At 42.5% G+C, this 21464-nt stretch overlaps 1 protein-coding gene across 1 annotated transcript; it reads left to right on the top strand.

Annotated features, from left to right (window-relative positions):
* The first annotated feature begins 5599 nt into the window (after window positions 1–5599).
* GPR17 (G protein-coupled receptor 17) lies at window positions 5600–16657 on the top strand. Its single transcript, XM_044291025.1, has 3 exons — window positions 5600–5646; window positions 11800–12841; window positions 16567–16657. Exons 2-3 carry the CDS (start codon window positions 11826–11828, stop codon window positions 16655–16657), a joined length of 1107 nt encoding a protein of 368 aa, XP_044146960.1. The 5' UTR covers window positions 5600–5646; window positions 11800–11825.
* Window positions 16658–21464: the final 4807 nt, after the last annotated feature.

Here is a 21464-nt window from a genome sequence, read left to right on the forward strand (position 1 = left end):
ATGATATTTTTTATTTTTTGATAAGTATTTTTATTTTAATGAAGGCAGGGTGATTTGAACTTTTAGTTTTTTTGTATTTCTTTTATATTTGTAAAAACTTTTTTTTTAAGTCACCTTGGGTGACAATAACTGGCAATCATTAGATTGCCTATTGTGTTCATTGATGGCTATACAGCCATCATTTAACACTTCATTTCCAATATAACAATACAATGCTGCCACCTAGTGGCCTGTATTGGTAAATTCCTGAAATAGACACAAAAGCCTGCTTGAAGCTTCGGGCTATTTCAGAGATGTAACAGGTTCCCCGATCTCAGTCGGGGAATGCTATTACAGGAGCGTAAGCGCGCGACTTCCGCTTCCGGACTGATCAGATGCCATGGTCACATTTGACTTTAAAATAGCAGAAACCCAGCAGCTATGGTGCCCGCTGCATGAGCGAGCGGGCGCCATGTTTAGGGACCGGACTTAAACCGTACACATACGGCGGAGGTCCTTAAGGGGTTAATATCAAAAAAGGAGAGTGCGTACAAACAATTATTAGATGACCATCACAAATTGAAAGTGAAAGTACCTGTCACCAGTGATGGCCAGTTCGCAGTGTTTGCCAGCAAACACATGCGGGCTGCCATCTTGACTCACAAGTCCGGCGATGCACAGGTAAGCCCTTACCTGTGCCTGTGACGGGAGCCTGTCTGAAACTAATGCGGTCACCGGGAGCAGGCAGTTCCGAGAACAGCCCGATGAAGGCCGCCAGCGGCTGTTCTCGGAACTGCCTGCTCCCGTGACCGCATTTGATTTCAGACCGGCTCGCGATGTTTCATCCGAAGTCGATTCGCTCTAGTTATAATCTTCTATGTAGTGCCCTCATAAATTATAATGCCTATCCTCTCCCTACAGTCTTCTATACCATGCATTCCCATGTACATAACATCACTCCTCTCCCTACAGTCTTATATACCATGCAGTCCCATGTACATAACACCAGTCCTTTCCCAGCAGTCTTCTATATGATACAGTCCAATGTAAATAAACCTTCCTTCCAGTCTTCTATAAGATACAGTCCTATGTAAATAACTTAAATCTGCTACTTTAGCCCCTCCAACACATAGTCCCATGTAAATAACATCACGCCTTTTCCTCCAGTCCTCTATAATATCCAGTCCCATGTAAATAACACCAGTCATCTCCCTCCAATCTTCTGTAACACACAGTCCCGTGTAACTAACATCCAGGGGCGTAACTACCATAGCGGCAGACCATGCAACTGCTATGGAGTATAGGCAGAACAGGCAGCAGATTCAAAGTAAGTTCTAATCAGCTCCCCTCTCCACCCCAAGGTGACCAGGTTACCCTGGCAGAGGAAGGGAGGGAAAATAATAATAAAATAAATAAATAAAAAACCTCAGCTGGCACTGGGAACGGACCCCTACCTCTCTGGGCCCCTGTGCAGCTGAACCAGGCGATATGTTCGTCCCTTGTCTATCACACATCAAACCTGCAGTGGTGAGTGTATAGAGGATAGAACATGTCCTATTATTGCCCGCAAATCACGTTCCGTGGCTCCATTCAAGTCAATGGGTCCGCAAAAAAAACGGAACACATACGGAAATGCATTCGTATGTCTTCCGAATCCGTTCCATTTTTGCGGAAGCATCACAGGCGCGCGCGTTCACAGGAAACGGCAGGTAAACAAGTGCATCTACAGCCTGCCAGCGGCGATCGTTCGCTGGCAGGCTGTAGATGCGATTTTTTAACCCTTGAAAGGTATATCAGACGCTGTTTTGTTAACAGCGTCTGATATACCTGCTACCTGGTCCTCTGGTGGTCCCTTTTGCTTGGATCGACCACCAGAGGACACAGGTAGCTCTGTAAGTAGCACCAAACACCACTACACTACACCCCCCACCCCCCTGCCACTTATTAACCCCTTATTAACCCCTTATTAACCCCTGATCACCCCATATAGACTCCCTGATCACCCCCCTGTCATTGATCACCCCCCTGTAAGGCTCCATTCAGACTTCCGTTTGTGTTTTGTGGATCCACGGATCCGCAACACACATACGGACGTCTGAATGGAACCTTACAGGGGGGTGGGTAATCAATGACAGGGGGGTGATCACCCCATATCGACTCCCTGATCACCCCCCTGTAAGGCTCCATTCAGACGTCCGTATGTGTTTTGCGGATCGGATCCGCGGATCCACGGATCCGCAAAACACATACGGATGTCTGAATGGAGCCTTACAGGGGGGTGATCAATGACAGGGGGGTGATCACCCCATATAGACTCCCTGATCACCCCCCTGTCATTGATTACCCCCCTGTAAGGCTCCATTCAGACGTCCGTATGTGTTTTGCGGATCCACGGATCCGCAAAACACGGACATCGGCAATGTGCTTTCCGCATTTTGCGGATCCACACATTGCCAGAACTATATAGAAAATGCCTTTTCTTGTCCGCAATTGCGGACAAAAATAGGACATGTTCTATAGGCTGTACAAAAAACGCAGTGTTCACCCGATCAGGCCTGATCTTGTGCGCACACTTGCGTTCAGTCTTTTTTTTTCTGATCACTGCAAAAACACCGTAAAATCGCTGCGGCGCTATAAAAAGATCACTTTTGAGGGGCATGGCGAGTTCATAAAAGAATTTTATTTTTTTGGGCACAAGTTAGCGGAAATTTATTTTTATATTTTTGATTCTTTCTTACAAAGTCTCATATTCCACTAACTTGTGACAAAAAATAAAATCTCACATGAACTCACCATACCCCTCACGGAATCCAAATGCGTAAACATTTTTAGACATTTATATTCCAGACTTCTTCTCATGCTTTAGGGCCCCTAAAATGCCAGGGCAGTATAAATACCCCACAAGTGACCCCATTTTGGAAAAAATACACTCAAAGTTATTCCATGAGGGGCATGGCGAGTTCATAGAATATAATTTTTTTGGCACAAGTTAGGGGAAAATTATTATTTTATTAATTTTTTTCTCTTACAAAATCATTTTCCGCTAACTTGTGCCAAAAAAAAAAATATTCTATGAACTCGCCATGCCCCTCACGGAATACCTTGGGGTGTCTTCTTTCCAAAATGGGGTCACTTGTGGGGTATTTATACTGCCCTGGCATTTTAGGGGCCCTAAAGCGTGAGAAGAAGTCTGGAATCCAAATGCCTAAAAATGCCCTCCTAAAAGGTACTCATTGGAATTTGGGCCCCTTTGCGCATCTTGGCTGCAAAAAAGTGTCACACATGTGGTATCACCGTATTTAGGAGAAGTAGGGCAATGTGTTTTGAGGTGTATTTTTACATATACCCAAACTTTGTGTGAGAAATATCTCTGTCAAATGACAACTTTGTATAAAAAAAATGGGAAAGGTTGTCTTTTAGAGAGATATTTCTCTCACCCAGCATGGGTATATGTAAAAAGACACCCCAAAACACATTGCCCTACCTCTTCTGAGTACGGCGATACCACATGTGTGACACTTTTTTGCAGCCAAGATGCGCAAAGGGGCCCAATTTCCAATGAGTACTTTCAGGATTTCACAGGGCATTTTTACGAATTTGGATTCCAAACTACTTCTCACGCTTTATGGCCCCTAAAATGCCAGGGCAGTATAAATACCCCACATGTGACCCCATTTGGGAAAGAAGACACCCCAAGGTATTCCGTGAGGGGTATGGTTAGTTCATGTAAAATTTTATTTTTTTGTCACAAGTTAGTGGAATATGAAACTTTGTAAAAAAAAAAAAAAAAACATTTTATCAGACTATGGGCTCATGCACACGACCGTTGTTGTTTTGCGGTCCATTTTTCACGGATCCGTTGTTCCGTATCTGAGGTTTTTTATTCTCTGATTTAAGTCCTCTTCCGTTCCATTATTCCACAAAATATAAACGTATGGTTTCCGTATGCGATGTGTTTTTTGCAGATTGGAAACGGAAACAGTAACTTATTAATCATCAAATACATGAGCAATATGGGCTGGGCATAGCATTTCTACAGTATCGATGCGCAAAATACGGATGAAATACTGATGTGTTCCATGTGCGTTACGTATTTTTTGCGGACACATTAACTTGAATGGGGCCTCGGACCATGATTTGCGGACAATAATAGGACACTACTTTCTATGTAGGACCCTGTCTGGGAAGGGTTTATTTATACTCAAACACTAATGACTACACGTCTACTAACCACTCTTGTCCCAGATTAATAAAACATAACTTTTACTTTTTTATCCTTAAAAGTGATGAAGGAATAAATTGTGAGCTACCTAAAGAGTTAAAAACACGGAGCCCCATGGACGACGCTAAGGGGGGCGGAACTAGGTTTTAATCTGCTGTACCCCTTTGAGCAATCGCTGCAACCAGTGTGCCTAAAGTGAAAATACGCATTGCCATAAGGCTCATTTGTTAATTGTGCTTATACTCCAGATACGGGGGCCAAGTAGTTTTTAGGCACAGTACAGTACTTTGTTGATATAATTGGGATGGAGGTGTGTAGTTGAGCGGTGATAGTGCACTCCCGCCTACCTATACACCGTACCGACCCCTCATTCACAGCGTCGTCCATGGGGCTCAGTGTTTTTAACTCTTTAGGTAGCTCACAATCAATTCCTTCATCACTTTTAAGGATAAAAAAGTAAAAGTTATGTTTTATTAATCTGGGACAAGAGTGGTTAGTAGCCGTGTAGGCATTAATGTTTGAGCAATAATAGGACATGCACAACTTTTTTGCGGAACAGAAATCCGGAAACAACATGCACACGGAGTACCTTCCGTTGCTTTTGCAGACCCGTTGAAGTGAATGGTTCCGCATACAGTCCTCCCAAAAAACTGGAATGGAAGCGGAAAGAAAATACGTTCGTGTGCATGAGCCCTATACGACATGGGCTGTGAACTGAACATCTGCTATCACACAATTTATACAGTAGAGTGCTATTTAATGGCTAGCTGTACACTTTTGCTCTCTCTTGTATCACAACTTTTTTATTTGCAATTTTTGGGCCTTTCAGATTTTTGCGTCTGTTGAAGACAACTACAACTGTGTTATCTATCATCTGGTAAATGTGAATGGGTAAAAGTCCTTGCTATTTGTTAACCATTTATTGACTACAGGTGACTTCTACAAGAGACGTCTCCTACTCAACCCATTTCCAGACATATAGCTGCCTATTTTCTCCGCCATGGCCCAGAATGCACTCTCCCAATGTGTCTGCAGCTGTGCTGGACTGTAGAACAAGATGAGTATGTGTGAGCCCAGCATATAATGGGGAGCTCTTTGACGAGCAGCCTATTATGCTTGATAGCACACAAGGGATGATAGTTTCTTCTGACAAAAAGTCATAAACCCCATGAACATGTACCCCCCCCCCCCCTCAAGTTACTATGGCAACAGTGCACTCATCCATTCCCCAGACACACTCCCCTCTTTGTCCTACTATGAAAAATGCTGCTGTGACTATCTGTTCGGGGGTTGAAGAAGAGGACAGGAATGTGGGGGACACCCTCCCCTCTAGTGAAAGAGCTTTTTTGACTACCCCAATACAGACATGCAGTATTACTTAAGCTATAGGGCAGAGAAGAGCAGACCATTAAGAGGGACAGACAGAGCAGGAGACTGATGAGGCTGTAAGTATCATCATCTGTTATAGGCATTCTGTCATTGTCAGCTCATCTAGGATTTCATCATGTAAAGCTATATGTGATTTGTGAGTATAACTGACTGCTGTTAATCACAGTCTACAGAAAAGTTTTGCATCTTTCTGATATACTTTGCTACCCATTTTCAAAATTTCTGCTTGCTGTAAGTGAAAGAAATGCTCTCTGCAGATTCTTCACTACAATTCCATCCTAATTCTGTGTGAGTGAAACAATCTTAACTCTAGGTAGAAACATTGCATCAGATTATCAAGCATGACTTGCTTGTAAATCCACATACACTCTGTAAAATAGAGAATTTTAGTCCAAATGCATGAGAACAAACTTTCATACCAGGGTGCGTGGTATATTATACGTCTGGCCCTGGGACACACATTGGTCATCCACATAATAAGTTTGTGTCTTGTTCTATCAATCTAGACAAATTTCACACTCCTGATGCCCTATAAATCAGTTACTATTGAACATCATGCTGGATATATTTTTTATGCACTCACCAAACACATCAAATGGCCAAGATTGGGATTTTTTGAAACTATATCTTAGGTGGACACAATAGTATCCAGTGTAGACAATGCTCTGTGAGCTAAACATCTTAGTCTCCAGACTGATACATTGTGGCAAATATTCAGAGGTGGATACAGCTGCTCCTGATGTGTTAAGCTTACAGAGCATTGTCTAGGACTGAATACATTGTATCCACATCTGAGAGCAGGACTAGATATGCACTTGTTTTAAATGATAGACTAGAGCAGTGGTGGCGAACCTATGGCACGGGTGCCAGAGGCGGCACTCAGAGCCCTCTCTGTGGGCACCCGCACCCTGGAAAAAGTCAATGGTGTACCAATATGCCTTCGATGTTTCCTGCCATTCATCAGCACAGGGCGCACTATGAACGGCACAGATGGCGCATTGAATATAGGCAGGTCATTATAGCTAAAGGATAAAGTACATGGAAGATATACTGTATGGGATAAATAAGTGGGTTTTGGGTTGCAGTTTAGGCACTCAGTCTGTAAAAGGTTCTCCATCACTGGACTAGAGTGTTCTCATTCACTTATAGTATATTACAAAAAGGCCTCGTTCACATCACCGTTTCTCCTATCCGTTCTCCGGATCCGTTGAGGAGCAGGAGAACGGAAAGGACAGATTCTGCAGATAACTGAGACCTAACTGAGTGTAACGGAGCCTAAAGACCCCATAGATTATAATGGGGTCCGTTCGGTGTCGGTCAGAACATGATTTTTGAGCGGAGACGAAAGTCCTGCATGCAGGAACGGTGATGTGAACGAGGCCTAATATAGAGCTTTTCATTTATGTACTGAATGCGCTTTATTTATATAAAACTAGAAAACTCATTTAAGATTAATTTACTGTCATACATTTCATAGTGTTTTTTAAATAAAAATACTTTTCATACCATGTTATAAAATGTACTACAGTTCTTATTGCTCATACTGGAACATCTACATAATTGTCTGTAATTCGGGGTGCTCATTAATCACATGTAATCACCTAAAGTAGCTAACATATATCACTCAGGGCAGCTTCTAAAACTTAACCTTTTTTCTACATATATAAGATACAAATATTTGGGTACCTTAAAGGCAGGTGCACCCTGTCCACGTTCCTGGGCTAACCTGTCCTTATATAGCCTTATCACTTTCTGACACGATATACAATGTTCCAACGCGTTTCCCCTTACAGATAATCAAAGGTTCATCAGGGAACTAAAAGCATCAGTATGGTAATAGGTTGCAATATACAGAGTAAACATAAATAACCGATAAATCAAAACATTACTGGAGCACCCCAGACCAGAAAACATCTGTGACGAGGGAAGAGGCGTCAAGCCTCTAAAATTGAGTACTTATTCACAGTGTGTGGACACTTAAATACACTTTATGTCAGTCTACCACATATTAGATAGTATTAGCAACTCTTTTTGTCAACACAAAGCAACTTAGCTGATTCAGATGGATAGCGTGTTGGTCCAGTCCTCTCACAGATGCAGGATGCACGGCTGGGGGGCTCCAGGGGGCAAAATGAACCTTTGATTATCTGTAAGAGTAAACGCATTGGCACATTGTATGTAGTGATAGGGCTATATCAGGATAGGTTAGCCCAGGAACGTGGACAGAGTGCACCTACCTTTAAGGTGCATCTCTGGGCTGAGCAATTTCTTTAAAGAGCTTCTACCACCAGAAATACTGTTATGTAGCTGACTGACATTAGCGATTCGCCCATGTCAGCACTACATAACAGTATGTTTCTAACAGTAGTTCCTGCAGCCGTTTTTGTTAAAAACGTACTTTTATAGATATGCTAATGAGCCTCTAGGTGCTATGTGGGCGTCATTAGCACCTAGAGGGCTCCGTCCACTAACCATTTCAGCCGCCCATCGCGTCGCTCCATCCCGCCCCGCTCCTGTTGATTGACGTGAAACTTCTCAGTATCGAGTACCAATTCCCGCGCCTGCGCCGTGCGCTTCTGTATTCGGCGCAGGCGCAGTGAGTGAATGCCGCTCTCCTGGTGCCGGCTTCCTCACTGTAACGTAGTTGGCGCAGGCGCAGTTAGGAAGCCTGTGCCGGGAGAATACAGAAGCGCACCGCGCAGGCGCGGGAATTGGTACTTGATACTGAGAAGTTTCACGTCAATCCGCATAATATTGTGCGTATTTTGCTAACCGTCCATTGTTTTGACAGCTTTTTGTACTATAGTTATCAGGGTCCTGTTTGGATAAATATTTTTATCTTATATATGTAGAATAAAGGTTACATTTTAGAAGTTGCCCTCAGTGATATATGTATTGGAATAGTAACTGTCTGCTGTAATATCCTGATACTCAGTGATTGTAAAGTAGCTAACAGCCAAAATATAGAAGCATATTTTAGCCCATATTATGATGACAAGACCACACATGATTCTAACAATCCTAACTCAGTTCTGTAGCACTATGCAAGGTCCAGGTGTTTCAGCCTAGATACAAATTCATAAATATGGACATATTTTGTCCTTCTGAGATGAGCATGCTGGATACCACTATTATTTATTGCATAGTGTACTGGTGTTAGCAGCATATATTCAGGACAGTTTTTAAGGATCCTTAAAGAGGACCTTTAACTAATATAGAAACTAAAAACTAACTATACCTGTGGGCAGAGCGGCGCCCAGGGGTCCCCCTGCACTTACTAGTATGCCTGGGCGCCGCTCTGTTCGCCCGGCATAGGCTCCGGTGTCTCAGCTCCGTCTGTTGTATTGGACTGATTTTTTTGTAGGAGGCGTGTCCCTTGCTGCAGTGCTGGCCAATCGCAGCACACAGCTCATAGCCTGGCTCACTTTGGACTTACTTAAGCCTACAATATTCAGGGCAGTGTAGGAACCAGCTACAAACATATTCTGCTCAGAAGTCCCAGGTAGATGGGCGTGTCCAGTCTAAAAGGGGTGCCACCCCCAACATATTGCAAGAAAATTTAGACTAAAACCTTCAGGATCACAGGTGCATATCCATGAGGCAAACATAATTACATTCTCTGGGTCAGTACGATTACAACAATACCAAACATGTATAGGTTTTTTATGTCTAAATAGTGTACAAATAGATTAAAACTTTGAAAAAAAAATTTTTTTTTTGCATCACCATATTCTATACCCCATAACTTTTTTATAGTTATATCTACTGAGCCGAACGATTTTTGCAGGACGATCTGTAGTTTTTATTGATACCATTTTGGAGTGTGTGAGACTTTTTGATCACATTTTATTACATTTTTTTGTTTAAGAAGAAGTGATGAAAAAAATGGCGAACTGGCCATTTTGACCCTTTTTACTGTTACAGCTTTCGCTGTATTGGAGAAAAATATTTTTATATTTTATCAGTACGGTTGTTTTTGGACGCAGTGATGCTTATGATGTTTATATTTTTTGCAATTTATGTATTTATTTTTTAAGTCTACGGAAAGGGGGATGATTTAAATTTTTATATTTCATTTTTTATATATTTTTTTTACATATTTTTTCACTTTTTATTGTTTTGTAGCTCATGTTTTTTCTTCAATATTACCACACTCCATACAGGGGCATTGTAATATGTGAATTACTGATTTCCTATGTCAGCCTGCCACCTTTTGGCCAAAATAAGAATTGCAGCTTCAAAACCCTGGGTCTCCTCAGAGAGACCCAGTGTATTGAAATCAATTACCAGTATCCTCATTGGCCGCAGAGGATGCGAGTAAGAAGCCTAGAAGCATGAGCTTTCGGGTTTTTTAGCTTTTAGATGCTGTGATCACACTTGATCAAGGCACCTAAAGGCTTTAATGACAGTGATCGGCATTATTGCTGGTCGCCGTCATTAGCCGCGGGTCTCTGCTGTTTTAAACAGCGGAGACCTGCCTGCCATGGCAGTCCGCTGCATGCGCAAGCAGGCGCCATGTTTACCCATCACTCCAGCGCCGTACATGTACGGCGCTGATAGCGAAATGGTTAACACCAGCACAAAAACTGCATTGGGAGCTTCATGGCTGAGCAGCTGTATGCAAGTCGACAAGTACACCAAACACAATACAAATGGTCGGATAGAGTGGTGTAAAGCAGACTGTGAAAAGCGCGTTGGGGCTTTGACATTGCATTTTTTGTTTGGTATAGACTCTTTTTCCTGGTTGGTAATATTTGGTGATGCCTGACTTTGCATGCTATATTTGATTTTCATATATTTGTGTCTTGATTGTATTGTTATGGACTCTTCATTACTTATGTGTGCTTGTTTTTGTTATACATATATGCAGCACCAGATGTCTTCAATTCAAATTCTGTGTTTATTTACCAAAAATGCGATGTTTCTACTACAATTGTTCTTTTTCAAGCAGAATACATTTATTCTGCTTGAAAAAGACTCATTGTAGTGGAAACGTTGCATTTTTTGTGAAAAAAGATATAAAATTGCATTGAAGAAATAGAGTGCTGCAGTATTTTCTCCACATCACATTTCCTGTCTACTAGGGGCCTGTTGAGCTAGGGCAGGGATGGGCAAACTCGGCCCTCCAGCTGTTTTAAAACTACAAATCCCATCATGCCCTGCTGTAGGCTGATAGCTGTAGGCAGACTGGGAATGATGGGATTTGTAGTTTTAAACAACAGCTGAAGGGCCGAGTTTGCCATCTCTGGGCTAGGGCCCGACACTGCTGGCATTACCACCCCATGAACTAAGACCTAAGAGTAGTGCTGTTTTAATCTGGATATAATTGCCTCCACCTCCAGTAATTGTTTTTAACCTATTTTTGTGTCTAGCATGTAAAACTTTTTTTTTGTTATAGTTATAGTGTTTAGTATAGGCCTTCTTTATTGGTCAAATGCGAAAAATGTAGTTTCGATATTCATGGCAAGTACTACAATGTCCTTGCATCTCCTGCTCTGTGGCTACTTCGAGGAATGGGCGCGCTGTTTAATGACAGTCAGGAATGTATTTTAGTGTACACTGTTGTTGGCCCATGAATAGTTCAGTTTTTATAAGTATCTCCTGCAATGAATATCATATTGGGTCAGTATTTAGAGCTTTTAAACTTGCAGTTATGGCCTTTTTGGGGTAACAACATTTGCATCCAATATTTGAGCATTTCCTTATATTTTATCGTTGAAGTACTGTGTATACTTTTTCTGTTAACCTCAGAATGTAACGTTTGAGCAATGATTCATCAAATCTTTTCTACATGTCATTGCCAAGCCAGAGAACAATTTCTAGGATTTTATTCATTGATATAGCGCAGCACTGTGTCATCGCTATACGAGTCTTATAGAGTAGAAGAGACTATTCAAATAAATTGTTAGCAAGCTTTGCTCTGGTGGTGGTGGCAATAGAGGCAGAGCTTGTATCAGTCACATCAGTAACTGTCCATACGCATTAGAGTGTGGGAAGAAATCAGAGTACCTGCAGTAAAAACAGGGCCAAATCATTCAATCTCCATGCAGATATTTCCTTTGGACTCAAACACAGGACTGTAGGACAACAGTGCTAACCACTGAACCACTGTGTTCAGTGGTCAGCACTTCTTTAATTAAAGCTGGAATAGACAAATAAGTAATAATTTACAGTACTACATAAGTAATGCATATGCCTCTGTCTTCCAGAGTGGCTCTGAAGAATCTTGGTGACAATGACCAATTCCGAGGACAACGTTTTTGATAACTCCTCCAGCCTGGCATGGGTGGATCCGTGTATTCATGAAACTTGGCTAGAAAATGCTCTGCTGTCTGTATGCTACCTGCTCGGCCTATTTGTTGGAGGTCTGGGAAACGTCATTGCTCTGTCACTCTTTGTACGCGACCGCCAGCCTAAGTCACCCTCTGACATCTTTCTCCTTCACCTGGCCTTATCAGATCTCTTCCTGCTCCTCAGCTTACCTACTCGGCTCTTCTACCACCTGTCAGGAAATAGCTGGCCATTTGGCTCATTGGCATGCAGGCTGTCTGGTTTTGTTTTTTACCTCAATATGTATGCCAGTCTTTACTTCTTGGCTGGCATAAGCATTGATAGGTATCTAGCTATTGTGCATCCCCTCAACTCTGTCAAGTTCCGAAAACCATTACATGCTCATTTGACTTGTGGCTTTTTGTGGGCTATTGTTGCATTTGCTACTGCACCATTACTGTTAGGTCGAGGGGCAGCAATGGATGAAACGGTTTGTCGACTTCTATATCGTGAAACGCCATCTTTGAGGGCACTGTCATCACTCAGTACAGCATTTGCCATCCCCTTCTTGGCCACAGTCACTTGCTATGGTCTTATATTGAGACGACTCCAGAAAGGAGGTGACAGGAAACCCAAGGAGCGTGCTGTAAAGATGGTGCTCCTGGTCCTTACCATATTCCTGATCTGCTTTGTTCCATACCATCTAAGTCGAGCACTTTACCATGTCCTGATGCCAGGTGGCGAAAGTGCTGCTGTGCTATCTCCCTGTCACTTAAGGCAAGGGTTAGCTTTAGCAAACCGTTTTACCTCTTGCCTCAGCACCCTTAATGCTGCCCTAGACCCGCTGGTCTATTTCTTTGCTGTCAAGAAATTCCGTCAAATTCTTCTTCGCCTGCCATGTAAAGAGGATGGAACAGACAATGTGAAAAATCGGGAGGAAGGCAGAACAGAGGACAGTTCTCTCAGTGCCAAGACAGATGTGTAAGTGGAAACCCTTTTAAGGGCAAATCAATTTTTTTTAAAAATGAATGCCATGAAAAGGACTTGACTCAAGCAATAATTCCTCTAATTACTGGAAGCTGAGACTTATAACCACGTTCTGCATTCATAAGAAATGGAGATGTTACATGGAATTCTTACATCTAAGGCTACATGCACACGACTGTATGTGTTTTGCAGTCCGCAAAAAAAAAACGGATGACATCTGTATGCCATCCGTTTTTTTTTGCGAATCCATTGTAACAATGCCTATAATGGACAAGAATAGGATGTTCCGGACATACTGATGCAGATAGCACACGGTGTGCTGTCTGCATTTTTTGCGGACCAATTAAAATGAATGGGTCCGCATCCTAAAAAAACTGAACGGTCACGGAAACAAAATACGTTCATGTGCATGAGGCCTAAAATGCTAATTTCAAAGCTTGCATGCAGCCGTCCTCATTGACAGACTGCCCAGTCCTATCTTGGAGTAAGTACAACATAAAACCAACTCAATTGTTCTGCACCGTAATCAAAATTAGAATGAGGGGAGAAGTATACATATATGAAAGGATGTATACAGCTTGTTACTGGACTGTCTGTGTGCATAAGGAATCTATAAACACCACTGTTCCAAAAAAAACTATAAAAATACAATTTCAACATGACCCGATTGTGGATAGTATGTGTATCAGGGCTGGACAATGGAGACTCATGACACAGTGATGACAGCAGATGTTCTGTCGGGAGATTATCTGATGAGCCGCTTAATACTGTAATGCAAGTAAAGCCCATTCCCACTTATATTTACATGATCAGACTTGGAAACTCCAAATAAGTTTTTGTGGAATTCACATTTACTTCTCTTCTTGCAGCATCTTTTCGGTGTATTTTGCAATTATACTAACCTGTTGTGGTTCCTGTACTAAAGATTGGTGCACCTCTCTAGAACTGGAGTAGATTTTAGTTATAATTGCCACAATTTTCCGGTGTAAATTATTGAAAATGTATTGAGCTGATGTGGTCCCTCCACTTTCACTAAGCTCTACCCACTTTTTACAAAAGTGGCAGAAAACACAAAAGTCAAAATATTTTTTGCACCAAATGCCCTTTGAAACAAATTTAGTGACTTTTTTCTATGCCAAAAACCTAACTTAATGCTTTTGTAAATTCACCCTATTGTGTTCCTCTGAGCCAATATCATAGACCACAGGCACTGTGAAGGGAATTTAGGATTCCCAGGACGCCAGAATTTTGATAACAAAAAGTCGCATAAAAATGGAGTTTGTTTACTTGCACAAAATGTTTTTAGACATTTTGAAATTTTACACCACATCAGTTTTATAAAGAAGGTGGGAAAGTGAGTGTACTTGGTCATATTAATTAGCTTCAGATTCTTCAACTGAGACTTTTAAATGGTAAAAATCGTCTCAATTGTCCCCAGTAAAGGAGTGGGTTGAAAGTGGAGTAACAGCTCAAGATAAAAGTGTTAGGCCCCTTGCAGACGAGCATGTCCGAATTAGGTTCGGATGCGTCCCGGTGCATTGCGGATAACCCGCGCGAGTAGGTACCCAATTGCAGTCAGTTTTGACTGCGATTGCGTTCCATTGTTCAGTTTATATCTCGCGGGTGCAATGTGTTTTGCACGCGCGTGATAAAAAACTAACTGTGGTACCCAGACCCGAACTTCTTCACAGAAGTTCAGGTTTGGGTTCAAGGTTATGTAGATTGTATTATTTTCGATTATAACATGGTTATAAGGGAAAATAATAGCATTCTGAATAAAGAATACATAGTAAAATAGGGCTGGAGGGGTTAAAATAAATAATTTAACTTACCTTAATCCACTTGTTCGCGCAGCCGGCATCTCTTCTGTCTTCATCTGAAGAAAAAGGACCTGTGGTGACGTCACTGCGTGCATCACATGGTCCCTCCAGCACTATTGTACTATGCATTCTGTATTCAAAATGCTATTATTTTCCCTTATAACAAAAATAATACAGATTGGGTCTCCATCCCGATCGTCACCTAGCAATCGTGCGTGAAAATCGCACCGCAACCGCACTTGCTTGCGGATGCTTTTGATTTTCACGCAACCCCATTCATTTCTATGGGGCCTGCATTACGTGAAAAACGCACAAAGAGGAGCATGCTGCGATTTTCACGCAACACACAAGTTATGCGTGAAAATCACCGCTCATGTGCACAGCCCCATAGAAATGAATGGGTCCGGATTCAGTGCGGGTGCAATGCGTTCACCTCACGCATTGCACCCGCGTGGAGAAAGGGGCCTTAGGCTTCATGTATTTTGGTCCTCAAACAACATCCGCAAAATACGTGTGTGCACTCTGCATTTTTCTCCCATCAATAGAAAGGACTATTCTTCTTCTCAATGTGGATCAGAATAGCACATGTTCTATAATTTGCAAAACTGTCACACAGATTTGCAAAAAAATACGGAATTGTGCATGGTCCTATAGACATCCGCAAAAAATGTGGATAGCGCATGGCTGAAAAATATGGTTGTGTGCATGGGGCCTTAGACTTGAAGATGCTCCAAATTTATCAAAATTTTCCACGTGTAAATTGACCTGTGGTGTTGCTTTAGAAATTTGCAGCGTGTCAATTCTTTCTGCAGTCTATCATTGTGGAGCAAATCTACGATAAAATCTGCATGTAACACATGTAACATGTAAATCTGCACTGAAAATATGCATCAAATTGTTTTCCTTGTTTGGCCATAGGGTACAGCCAAATGTGGTGGAAATGCTGTGGTTTTTCAGGAAAGAATTTCCAAGCGGAAATTCAGCAGCATTTTACAGTAGAAGGGAAGTGGATGACATTTCAACTAATCTCATCCACACGCTGCATAAAAAATCCACGAGGTGAATGGTTGGAAACTGACGCAGATTTTCCACTGCATTTTACATCCCATGTTGTATGTGTTCCAAAAGTCAGAAGCTATGATTCTCATGTCTTTATAATAAGCTCATCTCTTTAGAAATTGTACTGTCCATGAGTCTAGGCCAGGGGTCAGCAACCTTTGGCACTCCAGCTGCTGTGAAACTACAACTCCCAGCATGCAAACATACTCTGCTGTTCTTCTAATTCCCATGGAAGTGAAAGGAGGATTCTGGGAGTTGTAGTTTCAGAAAACAGCGGGAGTGCCAGAGGTTGCTGATCCCTGGTCTAGGCCATAATCATTCTACATTGCCCCTAACATATGTTCTTATGAATATGACAATGACGATAATTGCCACCACTGTTCACAAATTTTAATTTGTTGAGTTGTGCATCCTGTTCCATTCAATGTGCTAGTTCCAGCACTGGAGGCTTGAGGGAATAGACGATCAGTGGGCGAACGGGGGGTCAGATCCTTACTGATAGGATATTAGTGACCTATCATGAGTATAGGTCATTGATATCAGGAGCCTTTAAAAACCCTTAAATGGATGAGTATATGTTATGATTTTGGCTTTGATTCATGATATATAGAATAGATATGTGCACAACAAGAGAATCCAAAGAATGTAATATACTCACAGACTGCCTTGCATATCTGTTACAAATTTTTGTTACATTTAGTTTAAAAAAAAATGTATGCAACATATTTTATGGCTGGAATCACTGTGTCATTCATGCTTTTCTAGCCTTTTTGTACCTTGTGTATGTATAATTTAACTCTATTTAATTGCATTAACAAAATACTAATCTATTTTCTACAGGCTGCTCCTTGACAGAAATGAAGAGCTGTGTAAACCTTTTTGTTACCATCAACCATTCCTCTTTGTACAATCTGAGCAAAGTTTTATGTGAGAATAAAATAATTCAAAGTCGTTCTTTCTTCTTGATATGTTTCACACAAACGCTTCTTTCCACTGGAATTTTCTGTAATAGTAAGTTGTGGCCTAAGCAACCATGGACATATAGGATAACCATAAAGTGCAAGTCAATTCTATAAACCACTGGACAACTCTTACAACTAAAGTTTGAGAGTCTGTGTATTGAGCCTGGTATACAGCTCAAAAGAACACTTCGGTCCCTTGCAGACGAGCGTTCCTCCCGCAGCGAGTCCGCAACGCAGCTCCCTGCCTGACCTCCCAGCGCTGCCGGGGGTCACATAGCATTACCGGTATATTGATTTATGATGCTATTTACAGTTCTGGAATGTATTGGATAACACTGGCATAATGCTGTAAGGGTTACATAGCATCATAAAGCAATATAATGCTATGTGAATCCCGTCAGTGCTGGGAGGTCAGGCCAGGTGCTGCGATGCGGACTCGCTGCGGGACAAACGGGGCCTTATGAGGAGAGTTGGAAGTTGCTGTCAGTCACTCAGTCTCAAAAAAGCATTTGAATTCATCCTTAGGCTGCTTTCAGACGAGCGAGTTGCATACCGCGGACTTGCTGCGTGAGTATAAGACAGCTTCCGTCCTGAACATCCAGCACTGCTGGGGTCGCATAACATTATATTGATTTATTATTATTATTATTTATTATTTAAGCGCCATTCATTCCATAGCGCTGTACATATGATAAGCGGTGCACATACATAACAGACAATTGTACTAATCATAAACAAGATGAGTTACAAACTGGTACAGAAGGAGAGAGGGCCCTGCCCGTGAGGGCTTACAATCTACATGGTATGGGAGAAGGACACAGTAGGTGCGGGTTGAGTTGGTCATGGCGGTATAGAGGCAGCAGGGTCATTGGTTGTAGGCTTGTCTGAAGAGGTGGGTTTTCAGGTTTCTTTTGTAGGATTCCACTGTAGGTGAGAGTCTGATATGTTGGGGTAACGAGTTCCAGAGTATGGGGGATGCACGGGAGAAATCTTGGAGTCGATTGTGGGAAGAGGCGATAAGAGGAGAGGAGAGAAGGAGGTCTTGTGAGGATCGGAGAGTGCGTGTGGGGATGTATCGGGAAAGTAGCTCAGAGATGTAGGGAGGGGACAGGTTATGGACGGCCTTGTATGTGTTTGTCAGTACTTTGAAGTGGATTCGTTGGGCAATGGGGAGCCAGTGAAGGGATTGGCAGAGGGGAGAGGCAGAGGAGTAATAAGGTGAGAGGTGGATTAGTCGGGCAGTGGAGTTGAGGATAGATTGGAGGGGTGCGAGGGTGCTAGATGGAAGGCCACAGAGGAGAATGTTGCAGTAGTCTAGGCGGGAGATAATGAGGGCATGTACGAGCATTTTCGCAGATTCAAAGTTAAGGAAAGCACGGATGCGGGAGATGTTTTTGAGTTGGAGGCGGCAGGTGGTGGAAAGGGCTTGGATGTGCGGTCGGAAGGAAAGGGCAGAATCTAAGGTCACTCCAAGGCAGCGGGCTTTTTTGACTGGGGATAATGTGCAGCCATTGATCGTGATAGATAGGTCTGTTGGGGGGGTTGAACAAGATGGGGGAAAGATTATGAATTCTGTCTTATCCATGTTAAGTTTAAGAAAGCGAGAGGCGAAGAAGGATGATATAGAAGATAGACATTGTGGGATTCTTGATAGTAAGGTGGTGATGTCTGGACCAGAAAGGTAGATTTGTGTGTCATCAGCATAGGAGTGATACTGAAAGCCATGGGACTCTATGAGCTGTCCCAGGCCAAAAGTGTAGATTGAGAAGAGCAGGGGTCCTAGGACAGAGCCTTGCGGGACACCAACAGAGAGGGCATGAGACGAGGAGGTGGTGCGGGAGTGGGAGACGCTAAACGTCCGGTCTGTGAGGTATGATGTGATCCAGGAGAGAGCCAGGTCAGTGATGCCAAGAGATGAGAGAGTTTGCAACAGAAGGGTGTGGTCAACAGTGTCAAAGGCAGAGGACAGGTCAAGGAGAAGGAGGACAGAGTATTGTTTCTTGGTTTTGGCTGTCAGTAGGTCATTGGTGACTTTGGTAAGGGCAGTCTCGGTCGAGTGGTGGGTTCGGAAGCCGGATTGTAGGTGGTCAAAGAGGGAGCAAGAGGAGAGGTGGGAGGACAGTTCAGAATGGACATGTTGTTCAAGTAGCTTTGAGGCATATGGAAGAAGTGATATGGGGCGATAACTGGACAAGGAAGATGGGTCAAGTGAAGGCTTTTTGAGGATGGGTGTAATGGTAGCATGTTTAAAAGCAGAGGGGAAGACACCAGAGTTTAGTGATAGATTGAAGAGATGAGTTAGGGCTGGGATAAACACTGGGGTGAGGTTAGGGATGAGGTGGGATGGGATCGGGTCAAGTGCACAGGTGGTGAGATGTGATCTGGAGAGTAGAGTGGAGAGTTTTTCTTCTGTAATGGTGGAGAAGCGGGTTTTAGGGGGAGAGGACCGAGCAGATGTGTAGAGGGTCTGTGGGGACTGTGTAGTAAAGCTTTCTCTGATGTGGACTATCTTTTGTTTGAAATATTTGGCAAAGTCCTCAGCTGAGAAGAGAGGAGAGGGTGGAGGGCTGTGTGACAGGGAAGATATGAGAGATGAGAAGTAGGCCTGTTTTGCATCAGCGAGTGAGGATTTGAATATGAGAAGGGATTGCTTGTATGCAGTGAGATGATCTATAGAAGGGGATTTTTTCTGGAATGCATTGGATAACACTGACAGTATTATGTCAGTATTATACAATACATTCCAGACCTCTAAGGGTTACATATCATCATATATCAATTTAATGCTATGCGACCCGGCCAGTGCTGGAAGTTCAGGACGGAAGCTGTCTTATACTCACGCAGCAAGTCCGCGGTATGCAATTTGCTCGTCTGAAAGCGGGCTTAGGCTAGCTTCAGACAAGCTCTTGATAATTCAGTCTGGTGCTGCTCGTCTCTGCAGATGTTAATACTGGGATAGGACAAGACTTGCGAGCAGTCACTCCATTATCACTTTGGGCTCATGGCCATGATCAGCCACATCTCCCATGCCGACTATGGCTTCCTATACCCAAACTGACTGTATCATAGTAATTTATGATACAGCCGGTCGCTATCTGATTGCGGGGCTATTGCATGTAAAAAGGGTGAAGTTTGGGCTGTTTCTTTTTTTTACCTTCATGTTTAAACATTTTCGGAAGATTAAATGCATACATAGATTTATGTGCCATATATAAAATCAGCACATCTTTCATTTGTAGGTGTTGTGTCTCAGGGTCTGCTTGAGTCTTACTTTCCACAAACATGAGTTCTTATGGATTTTTAAAGAGCCTCTGTCAGCATGATCAACACTATTAAACCAGGCCTACTGCCTGGTAGGTTTGATCATGTTGATTAAAATGATACCTTTCTTTTGTCTGTATGTTAAACAGCTGCAGATACATCAGCATTTTATTCCTATGCAAATGAGCACTTTGGAGTACCAAGGGGTGGGGCTGAATCCTTGGAGCACTGCTTTTGTTTACTCCCCTGTGCTCTGCACACTCCCCCCTCCCATTGATTGACAGGGCTAGATATCAGCATGCTGAGGGCAGAGCTGTGTCATGGCATATACATACAGTATCATATGCACTACTTACTATAGCCTTACCATTTTGAGAATACAGGTTTCTATGCTTATAAAGCTAATACATATTGCTGGTTTATTCACAATATATAAGTACAAAGAAACCAGTAATATTAGGTAAGTATAGAAAAACCAGTGTTTAATATGATAAGACTATAGCCTGTAAGTAAGTGGTCAGCCTGGCATGTAGAGATCCCAGGTTTGAATCTAGAGAGAGAGTTTTAGATTTTATTTCTTCAGATATTTTTTTTTCTGTTTCATTTAACCTGCAATAAAAAGCTATAGTTTTATTATATTGAGATTAGTGGCTTTTATCCTTTTAAAGGGGCTATCTGGTAATTAATACTGGTGACCAAAGACAGCACTACTGTTAGGTCCTATTCGGACAAGCCATGAAGTGGGGGTGCCAGCAGTGTCAGGCCCTAGCCCATTGGGCCCCTGGTAACCTTGAAATATGAAGAGAATACCACAGCACTCAATGTCTTCAATGCAATTTCAGAATTTATTCACAAACTGTGACTACAATGAGGTTTTTTCAAGCAGAATGGATAGGTCATCAATATGAGATTAAAGTGGGTTTGACACCCAGGACCCCTCGCCGATCAGCTGTTAGAAGAGGCCGGCACTCCATGAGCGCTGCGGCTTCTTCCGAGACCATCTGATGTCACCGTACCTCAGTCTCATGGCATAGCTGCAGCTCAGCCCCATTGAAGTGAATGTGTCTGAGCTTCAACACCAAGCACAGCTACTGTACAGTGCTCAACGCAGTGCTTGGAGAGCTGATGGGAGCTGGCTGTGCTGACCAGAGCTCCTGGTGAGCGTGGCGGCTCCCTGAAACAGCTGATCAGCAAGGGTGCTGGGACGTGAACCCCTGCTGAAGTGATAATGAGGACCTATCCTGCATCATTATCCATTGCTGGATAAACCCTTTAAGCTAATACAGGTAAAACTCGAAAAATTATAATATCGTGCAAAGTTAATTTATTTCAGTAATGCAACTTAAAAGGTGAAACTAACATATGAGATAGACTCATTACATGCAAAGCGAGATATTTAAAGCCTTTATTTGTTATAATTTGGATGATTATGGCTTACAGTTTATGAAACCCCAAAGACTCAATTTTGAGGTACCCTTTGCTCAGGGGGTATGGATTAATTAGCTGACTAGAGTG

Source organism: Bufo gargarizans, chromosome 4 (assembly GCF_014858855.1).
Source record: "Bufo gargarizans isolate SCDJY-AF-19 chromosome 4, ASM1485885v1, whole genome shotgun sequence".
Lineage (NCBI taxonomy): Eukaryota > Metazoa > Chordata > Amphibia > Anura > Bufonidae > Bufo > Bufo gargarizans.

Bases quoted from the DNA above. Each gene is read 5' to 3' on its own strand.
- GPR17 (XM_044291025.1), top strand. From the start codon at position 11,826: ATGACCAATTCCGAGGACAACGTTTTTGATAACTCCTCCAGCCTGGCA. The intron at 12,842-16,566 runs GTAAGTGGAAAC...TATTTTCTACAG, and splicing joins CTCAGTGCCAAGACAGATGT to GCTGCTCCTTGACAGAAATG.